Source organism: Papaver somniferum, chromosome 5 (genome assembly GCF_003573695.1).
Source record: "Papaver somniferum cultivar HN1 chromosome 5, ASM357369v1, whole genome shotgun sequence".
Lineage (NCBI taxonomy): Eukaryota > Viridiplantae > Streptophyta > Magnoliopsida > Ranunculales > Papaveraceae > Papaver > Papaver somniferum.
Genome location: NC_039362.1, coordinates 207587920 through 207599333, shown reverse-complemented (window position 1 = coordinate 207599333; position 11414 = coordinate 207587920). Strand labels below are relative to the sequence as shown.

At 39.4% G+C, this 11414-nt stretch overlaps 1 protein-coding gene across 1 annotated transcript; it reads right to left on the bottom strand.

Moving 5' to 3' along the window:
• Positions 1 to 498: 498 nt before the first annotated feature.
• On the bottom strand, positions 499 to 2374 carry LOC113284451 (cytochrome P450 94A1-like). Its single transcript, XM_026533907.1, has one exon. The coding sequence runs from the start codon at positions 2290 to 2292 to the stop codon at positions 751 to 753; it is 1542 nt and encodes a 513-aa protein (XP_026389692.1). The 5' UTR covers positions 2293 to 2374; the 3' UTR covers positions 499 to 750.
• Positions 2375 to 11414: the final 9040 nt, after the last annotated feature.

Below are 11414 nucleotides of genomic sequence, written 5' to 3'. Positions count from 1 at the left end.
CCATGAATCAAATTGTACAAAGCACACAAATTTAACTTACATAGTAAGTGAATCGCATCCATCTGAATTACGAAATTTGAACTAGACATGCTATATACACGAAAAATTGCTGCAGTTTGGCATATATAGACCTGTAGTACTTTAAGGCCGTGCTAGTAACATGTTTATGGTCATCACACTGTTTATGAGATGTAAACATATAGTCATGAAAGTTAGTGCATAATGGCAAAGCAAAAATATCAAAAGTACTAAAAAAAGAAAAACGAATCTCATTCACTCTAAAACTTTAACAATACAATCGTTTGTGAACCACAAATCCACACCGGACAAAAACATTACAGTGTTAGTACACACAATGTTCGAACCAACAAACAATTGAAAAACTATAAGAAACTGTTATCCTGCACCACTACAAACTTATCCTCCACCGCAACTTTACTGCAGTTGGTGGTATTAAAAGTTTGAGAAAAGTTTTTCTTATTAAATAAGTAAGGATGGATAACAAAGAAGAGATACATGCAAGCAGCTTTTGTATACAGATGAAAGCAAAGTTCAGCTCGTCAAGAGCAACGACGAGTAACAAAATCTAACGGTAAGGACAAAGTAATAAACGGAACAGATAACTGACATGAGTGACAGTCGACTGATCTCACAAGACTCTAAAGCAGAAACAAGAAAGTCATCTTTATTTGTCTATAATAACTCTAAACGCTGGCAGGATCTCAAAATCACACTTATTAAGATAGTTAATTAAGCGGTCCTCTTTTGAATCTTAACGGGGAAGCCACCTTTCATTTTCGAAGTCAAATATGAACCAAATTCGGGCACAAAATCATTCCCAATTACAGCAGCTGGTACCACTTTGAACCGGCGAAAAACTTCTACTACTATCATCTTCATTTGCAAGAACGCCATCTCTTTACCCAAGCAAATCCTTGGACCTGCTTGAAATACCGGATACGCAAAAGAATCCTTGCTCACGAAGCTTAATTTTCCTGTCGCGTTATCTTTCTGTAACCATCTCTCCGGCTTAAATTCATTGCTATCCAAACCCCACAAATTATCCATCCTACCCATCGCATAAACAGAAAATGAAACTCGATCCCCCTTCTTTATAATAGTCCCGTCAGGAAAAATGTCATCACCTGCTGCTTCTTTACTATCGTACGGAACTGGTGGGTACAACCTCATGCTCTCGCAAAGTGACACATGAATGTAAACCATGTTCTTGATATCATCATAACCAGGTTCTTCAGCTATTTGGCTTATCTCTTTGAGAATCTCTTTCTCTACTTGGGGATTGCAAGAAACCAACCAGAAAAACCATGTCAAGGCCGCTGAAGACGTGTCTTGACCTGCTAAAATGAAACTTATGACAATATCAATGACGAAATCTTCGTCTAGTTTATCGTCTTTAACAAACCTTGACAGGAGATCAGTAGTCTCTAGAGAAGATTTCTCGTTGAGTTCGTTTTTCTTTTGCCTAACAATTTTTCTTGCAGATTCCCGGATTGTTGCGGTTGCTTGTTTTAGTCTCTTTTCTGATCCTATGTTGAGAAATCGCTTAACTTTCCAATATAATTGGAAAATATGACCGATACGTTCACTCATTATTCTGGTACCGTCTTCGAACGCAACTGCAAATTCCGTTTTCTTTTCGAGCGACAGTGAAAGGTAGCTTGGATCATACCCAAAGGAAATCTTGCAAATATAATCAAAAGCAAACCTTTGAAGGATATCTTGAAAATCAAGTACTGTGTTCTTTTCAGCTGTCATCGAGAGAACAGGAACCAACCGGTCGGATATCTCGATCTTAACAACTTCTTCGATGAACTTACGAAGAGAAGTAGAGTTGAACTCATGACTTGATATTTGTCTTTGAAACTTCCAGCTATCACCATCTGCATTGAATATCCCATCTCCTAAGAAATCACTAAGGATGCCTCTAAGCTCTCCACCTTTTGGGTAGTTAGAGAAGTTAGACTTGAGAATATGCTTAACATTATCAGGATAAGCAGTGGTTACAATAACCATACCGATGTACCGAAGCACGTAGGTGTTAGTCGGACAAACATTAAGAACCTCAGCTGCCCATTGGTTATGTCTGTCTCTATTTGCAAGAAGAGCGAACACAGAACCGATTATCGGGTATGATTTCGGAAATATATCAGTCGGAGATGGTGAAGTAGACTTCTTACTGTTATAGAAGAAGATAAGGAACGTGAGGCAAGGAAGGATGATGTAAGGACTGTAAGGAAACCATGAGAGTAAAAATCCAAGGTCTACCGCCATGATACAAAAATGAGTACTAAGTTTCAGTATATGTAACTAGATAAGGGAAGAGTGTAGGTAAAAACATAAGCATGTACGAGGATATATATATATATATATATATATGCACTTGAAAAGGTCTATACGAAGAGATAAGAGGTTTAATTCTTCTTCAATTATTGCCAAGATTTTTATTCATTTTGAGAAAGTGTTGTTATTAATTGACATGAGAACGTTTAACCACGCTGATTTGAACCTAACAGTGGCAATTAGGAGAGACATGGAGCCATGCAATGAGATATCAAGTTCTCTAATCGACATGCTAATATCATACCATTGAGAGCTTGACCCCTAAGAAAGAATTGTCATTTTACCTCAATTATCAAAGGTGTCTGTTGAGATTATTAGTGCCACATTGTTGGGCAATCTAAGATCCTGCGGTTTATAATCTCGTAGGGCCTCTCCATTCATTGACAATTGGTTTTGAATTGGATGTCCGTATTTTAATATGGTATCAGAGCAAGCTATTTGTGTCGAGTCAGTTGACCGCACCTTTATTCCGCGTCACCCGATTTAATTGTCCACGTGTTTGTAAGACCCGCCGAGGCTACACGTGAAGGGGCGTGTTGAGATTATTAGTCCCACATGGTTGGGTTATTTAAGATCCTGCAGTTTATAATCTATTAGGGTCTTTCCACTCATTGTCAATTGGTTTTGAGTTGGATGCCCGCAGAGTTTAACATGGTATCAGAGCATGCTATTTGCGACGAGTCTTTGACCGCGCCTTTACTCCGCGTCACCCGATTTAATTGTCCACGCGTTAGACCTAACGAGGCTACACGTGAGGGGGCGTGTTGAGATTATTAGTCCAACATTGTTGGACAATCTAAGATCCTGCGGTTTATAATCTCGTAGGGCCTCTCCACTCATTGCCAATTGGTTTTGAGTTGGATGCCCGTATTTTAATATGGTATCAGAGCAGGCTATTTGTGTCGAGTCAGTTGACCGCACCTTTATTCCGCGTCACCCGATTTAATTGTCCACTTGTTTGTAAGACCCGCCGAGGCTACACGTGAGGGGACGTGTTGAGATTATTAGTCCCACATGATTGGGTTATTTAAGATCCTGCAGTTTATAATCTATTAGGGTCTTTCCACTCATTACCAATTGGTTTTGAGTTGGATGCCCGCAGAGTTTAATAGTGTCATAGCTGTCCATCCTCTTTTGTTTGCCATTATTCAGTGATTGCGTTCCGACGCAATGATGGTCCAGCATTATGGCAAAAAGAAGTGCAGGCTAAATTTTCTTTCCTTCATGTCTCCCTTTTGTTTGAGCCCACAGTTCCACTTGCTAAGCTTGTAAGTTTATGACCCCATGAAATTTTTTAATATTCTGAGCATTTTTGCTGCAACACCTATGAACTGCGCAGATTGTGAGAGGAACGTGTCGGCATGTGAGCCGGAAACACATACATGCATGAGGCAGGACAATAAATTCTCGCAAGTCTTATAGATCATTCTCCATCGTAGTAGTTGCTCTTGACTATATTGTTGCCGAATAGCAGAAATGACACCACCATACCATAATGCTTGCTATTATTAGGTTCCAATAGGCTGTCAATGGATACCCATTATCCGGAATCGGATCTGGTAGATTTGGGTCCGGTTCCGGGTCTTAAAGTTGGACCCATTAGCAACTTAGGACCCGACGGATAATTACCCGATTGGACCCGAATTTAAACGGGTCCAAACGGATAATACCCGTTGGGTACTCGTGGGTATCGGGTACCCGTTTATTCATACTTTTATTCATGTTTTTGCTAGTTTTAGCTTTGATATTTTACTCGTTTTAAATTTTTCTCTTACATTTAATCTTTATTTAGTACATTAATAGAAATAATAATAAATTTTATAAAAGTTATTTAAATCCAAGCCAAAAAGAGACAAATATTAAGTTTTTGAGGTTTTTTTAATAGTTTTCTTAAGATCCGGGACCGGCGGGTACCCGAGTATTTAAACGGGCCCGGTTCTGGGTCCATAAGTGTAGGAACCGGACCCGGAACCGTTAGGACCCGGATCTGACCTTTATAAATAGGGTCCGGATCTAGTGATACCCGGAAGGACCCGGACTCGTCGACACCCCTAGGTTCCATATATAATTTTTATCTCCACAAGAAAGATACAGTAATAAATTTATTTATTTATTTTGCATGAAATAGTACAGTAATTATTAAACGTAGTAGTGTGACATGTTTGTTTGAAGTAAATACAATATTCATTTTTACAGGACACCAGTCAGTACAATATAAGATCCAAAAAGGTTGGAATTTGAGTAGCAAGAACTACAAACAAATACGTGGGGCAATCATTTACACACAAAAACATGAGTGGATAGGAGTACTTCATAATGTACTAGAGCCATAGGAAAATTCAATCAGTGACTTTCATATTTTTTTCTTTTTTTTGATAGTACATAAATTCATTCAGTGACTTGAATAGTGAAAATTAATTAGTGAATTCAATTTCTCCTTTATATCTTCATCCGGAAACCACCTTCATTTAAGAGGTTTGAGGCGACAGAAACATGTTTAAAAGCTCTCTACTGTAGTTGTAGGAATCCACAAGAAATCAATGTAGCGTTTGGTGGTAACTAACATTTTGATTCTCCAGTTGCTTTGTCTAGCCAGCTTTTTGCTTGAGCTCTTTAAATTGAACCCCTCTGAGTTGTCCATTCTACCCGCAGCATGAGTGGAATAATATTTACCCTTTTTTGTCTTCTTCAACTTCTTGACGAACAATATATCGAGGCACATATTCGGCATAAAGAGAGCACAACAATTTAAAAAAGAGGCACCAGGTGTGAAGAGTGCATCAAACAATGCAAAAAACTGTGGAGGACAGTTCACAAATGCATCAAAACAAAAAGCAAAATACTAGCACGGACAATTCATAACTGCGTCACAAAGTAAAAATCCTTGTGGAGTTTCTGAGACTTAAATAAGACGGGTCCTTACTCCTTACTACTACGTAAGAGTACTTGCACTATGCCAGGGTCCTTAGTAGTACGTAAGAGTAATAACCACAAGGGCGACAGAAAATTTAATATAGTGCCAGGGTTTGATGATGTTTGTTTCTGTTTTGTCCCTGCTGATCCACTCCAACTTCCAACTACTGCCTTCCAGGGGTGATTATATTTGAAACTATGCTTCTTTCGCTAGCTATTCTAGTAGTTCATCCCAAGGTTCGAGCCGTCTACTATACCCTACAAGTTCAACTTCAAGCTGACGGATTCGATACGGCATTTGCAGATATTATACGCTACTTGGAATAATGTTTCTGAAGATTTGAGTGATGTGAAAGAGCTGGTAAGAACCTCTGTACCATGCACCACAATTTTTAGGTTTCATCTTATTCGTAAGAGTTGTTTGTCTTATAATTTCCAGGTTTTGAGGAGCTATAGTTTAGCAGAGGGCTAAAACTATTCTACACTTCGATGAATCTCAATACAGCACTGTAGTTACCAAAGGATAATCCAACACGTGGCCATAGGAAGGCACGGGAATCTCGTAAAAAGATTTTACTTCAAGCCCCGAGATTCGTCGTCAGAGACTTGTCAAATCAAGTCAGAATTATCCTTATCCGCACGGCAGCGAAGTAAAGTTGGGGACGAGGTAACTCGCCAAAGGGGGGCAAAGCGCGAAAAGAATCTGATGTCCATTACGAAATAACCACGAATAATGTGACTTGGCTTGGAAGAAAAGCTACCTTCACGAAGTAGATAAATTGTCAAGCAAGAAATGGGACAGGTGTCCCGACAAGACCACGTGAAGTCAGCGAAAGGTCGGAGAAAACTTTATGGAATATTCTCCAGGCGAAGCATAAAGTAACCTCGGCGAGATAATGTGAGTTGTATGCCATTAGGGTTGTTGGAGGCTATAAATAGAGACCTTTGGACAATTTAAAGGAGAGAGATCTTTTAGAGGGGGAAAGGTCTAGAATAGGAGAGAGAGAGTTAGGGTTTCCTTGTAATTCATATGCTTGGAGAAGGGATTAGGGTTTCCTAATAACCCACGAGTGTAACTTGTATTTCGCTTGAGATTAATAAATAAACTTAAGTTCTAGTGTTTATTATGTCTTAGATCTTGCTTATTCTCCATTCGGGTGTGTTGCTGGATTTCCAGTAATCACATTTTGGCGCGCCAGGTAGGGGGATCTTAGATTGGGGATCTATCCTCGTCCAAAGAGTAGGGAGAGAAGCTGGGGTTGCACCAAAGAGGCGGAAACCAGAGATCTGAGAAGGATGGTTCGAGATCTGAGGATTAAGCGGAAAGACTAGCAAAGAGGTGGATAAAAAGACGGATTTCAGAAAGAGGTAAACGATGAAGAGAAAGGTGAGGTAAACGTAATCACAAAATGGTGTTGAGAAGTAGTAAGCGATTGGAGGCTCGGGATCAGGAGGTAAAGGACGATATATTGGTAAAGGATGAAAGACGAAGGACCATGATACAAGGGAAACGCAGATCGAAAGTGAAAGACGGGACTGTGGAGAAACCTGGTCGGATTGTGAAAGCCGGGACTACCGCGGAAAAGGAAATGAACCGAGAAAAGGCGGAGGCAAACGATGACGAGGAGGATGAGGTATCGGAAAAACTAGGTGAAACCCCTAATCAGGAGGAAGATGACCAGATGATGCAGGAGGAACGTGAACAAGAAATGACTGATGAGGTCATGAGGGAAGGAAACAATTAAGCATAGGAGATCACGACGTCATCTCAAAGGCATATCCAGTACGAAAGAAATCAGGAGATATATGAACAAGGGGTGATGGAGTTGTTAGAAGGGTACCATAGAGAAAGAGACTTAAGGAGGCTGTTAGAAGAGGCGAGACGGGAAAATCGCGAGCTAAGGTATGAGGAAGAGAGGAAACGTGAGGAGAAAAGCAAACGCGTCAAAACAGAAGTGAACATTGATTAAATAAGAAGGAGAATCATAAACCATGAGATCTTATGCGAGCTACGAAGCTTAAAGATGCAGGTGAGAAGTTCACAAAAAGGCGACGAGGAAAAGGGAGGATTCAGGCGAAAGAATCCACGAGGAGATGGAGGAGAGTGATAGACGCATTTATGTGTCTAATGTATCTCATTTGTATATACTGTTAGTGCCCGTTTTTGTACTTATTGTGTTATTTTATGTCTTTGTAGGAAGTTTTAGAGAAATAAGCCCTTGCGGCGAAATGGGCTCAAAAAGCAGTGTTTTACACCCCAGAGAAAATTACTAAAGCACCCCAGAAATGCACCGGAAGCGTCCCAGAAATGTGCCGGAGGAATCCAGAAAAATTACTATTTCCATCCCAAAATTACTATTTCCACCCCAATTGCTATTCGCACCCCCAGTTTGGATAGGGGGACACCATCTTCTTCATTTCAAAAACTGAATTTTGGCGGGAAAACATGCATGAGAACTGGCAGAAGTTTGATCGAATTTTTTAACGTGTTATAGGGAGATTAAATGGCTGAGACTTGGCAGGAAGATGTGATTAAGCCTAAGGAAGATATTTTGGGTGTCGGGTCCGATCGAATTTGGCTAGAATTGGTTAGGGAAGCCACGAACTCAAAACAGAGACACACGTACAGGGAGGAGAAAATGTTGAGATTATTAGTCCCACATAGTATGGGCAATCTAAGATCCTGCGATTTATAACTCTATGGGCCTCTCCACTCATTGCCAATTGGTTTTGAGTTGGATGCCCGTATTCTAACATGGTATCAGAGCAGGCTATTTGCGACGAGTCGTTTGACCGTGCCTTTACTCCGCGTCACCCGATTTATTGTCCACGTGTTAGACCCAACGAGGCTACACGTGAGGGGGCGTGTTGAGATTATTAGTCCCACATAGTATGGGCAATCTAAGATCCTGCGATTTATAACTCTATGGGCTTCTCCACTCATTGCCAATTGGTTTTGAGTTGGATGCCCGTATTCTAACAGAAAAACACGAGTTTTGGAGAGTTATGGACGTGTTTCGATCGAGTTTGATGGCTCCAGCAACACTCTGGGTGATTGCAACATGATTTGGAGCGTGTTGGAAGAGATTTGGAGCGTGAAGAAGTTATTTTTGGAAATTATTCTCCGAAATAAGAAAAAAAATATTCCGAGTAAAGAAGGATTTTCACGAGTTATTGCGGGGGATTTGATGATGCATGTGAGTATATAAAGGTTATTTGGGTCGAGTAGAGGGGCTGTCGAGAGTTGGGAGGAGAAGAGAGGAAGCTGCAGAGGAAGAATCACGAATTCTCTCTGCTGCTGCTGCTTTTCGTGATGAAGATGAAGAACATGAAGAACGGACCTGCACCAGCAGTCTCTTATCAACAGTGAAACGACTCGCACACATGGGTCGTAGTTGTGGGTCTTAGAGATACAGTAACAATAGCACTTCTTCTGTGTCGTTTATTTTGGACGCTTTCTGTGGGTCGCACATTCACTGTTTTATTATTTCATCTCCATTTTCATCCTTGTAAACACCCTTTGCGCAATAAATAAATACTTTGAGCTTGTTTTTATCATGATGAGCTAAACCAACACTGGGACGACGGAGGAGGTCGAATTTCATCCATGTGGTAATTTCATTAATTCTTTTATTTACTTTTTGCATTAATTTTAATTGAATTAAGATTTTAAATTAATTACTTGTGATTTCATTTGATAGAGTATGCTTAGTCCTAGGGATTTTTGATATGCCATGCTTAAGAAATACAAGTAATATTTTATAAAATCTATATTGGCAATAAACTAGAGTTAATATTTGTTTTGTTTTTGAATTATAATTGCTAGAATTAATTTCTGAACCATTTGAAGAAAAAAAAACGGCCGAATCTTTAGTCCCAGTACTCTTGCCCATATTGTTAATATTTTTTGTATATATTTTTATTTTTAAATCTTTACAAGTCCGAGCAACGAACTTTTACTACCACTTTCAAGACTACAACAAAATGGCGTCGCCGACGCTGACTTGTATACAGATTTATTTTTATTTATTTTTAGGTTTATTTTTTATTTATTTGTTCCTTTTTACTTTGTCTTTTTTTTCTTTGATTTACAGGTTCGAAGTGGAGCACTAAGGACTTGGAGAGGAAAAAGCTTAAAGCGAAAAGCGAAAAGAGAAGAAAAAAGGACAATTTTAGGATTTAATTTTTAATTTTTTTAGAGTGTGTGAGGAAAACTGTAATTTTTTTTATTTATTCATTTTGGACTTTGGACTTTAAACAATTGGACTTTTTTTTTTTAACCCTACGAAAGGGTATTATCAAAAAAAAAATTATATATAAATTGTGTGTAGGGAAGGACGACGATTACTATATCGTCTCGGCCCCTCGGGTTCGTACATGACATAGGAGTCGTGGCCCGAGTCGACTTCAACGGTTCATCCCCCGTCTGGTACGGGAGGTAAGTCCATCGAAACACTCGCGAATCTCCTGTAAGCGAGTTACTGTATTCCTTAAGGTGATTCATTGATTGAGGACGAATTTGGACTGTTTTTAAATTCCTAGTAAAGGGCAAGGCCTGGCCAATACAAGATAAGGGTTTGGATTTCATCACCGCTCCATTCTTGCCCGCCTTAGGAAAACGAAACCGAACGCGAACCTAAGCTTTAAAATTTGGAATAGAACGAGACCGATAGGGTAACGAGCTTAATAGGAAACTCGTTCGAAAAATATTGGTTGCTCTTTAAGCACACTTCAAAGTTCATGATGGCTTCTGTGAGTTGAATTTGTGACTGTGCCGCCTAATGCGGTGAGGCCTTGGGTATCAAAGCTCTACTAAGCTTCCCTCGCCTCTATTCAACTTACTTTGACTCGGATTGATTCCAGAGGGGTTTGCTCAAATTGCAACGAATTCCCTTTCGAAAGATAGAAGCTGGTCTGGAAACAATCTAAGTGGAGCCATCATGCTTTTTGTTTGCTAGAATTTATAGGTTTGATTTGGTCAAGTCAGCCTTGTTTGTGATTGTGTAGAATTCCTCTGTAGTTTGTGTTTCCTCGGTGATGAATCCTTTTCAGGAGACGCCACCTGAGATGACGTTACGAGAATATATGTCTAGAAATTCTCGTTATCAAGAGACGTCTTCGGAAATGACTCTTGGTGAATATATGCGTGGGCAGCGATATATGGATACTCCAACTTTTATTGAGGAATCACCTCTAACGATCTATGAGAAATATTATAAACATAGACCATGTAGTTGGGAACAAAGCTTGAGAATTAGTGAATATCAAAAATTATATTGTGATGATGATGAGGAGGAGGATGGTGATGATGATTATAACGATATTTCTAGTTCAAATCCAAATAATTTTAATAATTATTTACCTATTCAAAAGGACGAGGATTTGACTAGAAATACCCCCATTTTAGACGATGATTACGAAACCGATGATGGTTTAGAGGAACCAGTTTATCTTGAGAGTACTTTTTTCGAGTCAAACAATTTAGAAACAATAGTCTTAGATGAACTCGTAGAGATTAGCGAGGATGAACCTGACTTAGAAAAATCAATCGCCCACTTTCAGGAATCTGATGACCTAGAAATTAGGGAGATTATGACCAGTCTACCTAGAGACGCCGAAAACTCTAAGTTTGGGGGTGATTATCATTCTCCATGTTCTTTAACAAAAATCCCTCACGTGGGACTTGACATCAATGCCTCAACCATCTTACAAGACTATCTTCATACTCGTTTTCCCGAACTTAATAATATTCAACACGAGTCTCAACTGTTAGAAACCCATCCTCTGGTTGATGAGGTTAGCCCAGGCAATAATACCAAGATTGACTTTGTTTTCCCACCAAAAACTTTTCTACCAATTGTGGGAACATATAAATTTCAGATGTGTCAATTATTAAGTTTTGAGACTAAACCTAATTACTTTAGGAGATTATGGTCGACACATCTGTTTAAGGAAGACCACCACTCTCTTTGTGGTCAGCTGTGTAAGTCAAATCTGATTGACTTTAAGGATCCCCATTTATTCAGGTTGTTATTATTTTTAATTGAGTTTTTCCAGACTTTTAAACCTGAACTGTTGGATCTTAGTTATGAGGAAGTGCATCCAATGAAAATTTTCTATCAAGATCCTTTCATAGAACC

Bases quoted from the DNA above. Each gene is read 5' to 3' on its own strand.
- LOC113284451 (XM_026533907.1), bottom strand. From the start codon at position 2,292: ATGGCGGTAGACCTTGGATTTTTACTCTCATGGTTTCCTTACAGTCCT.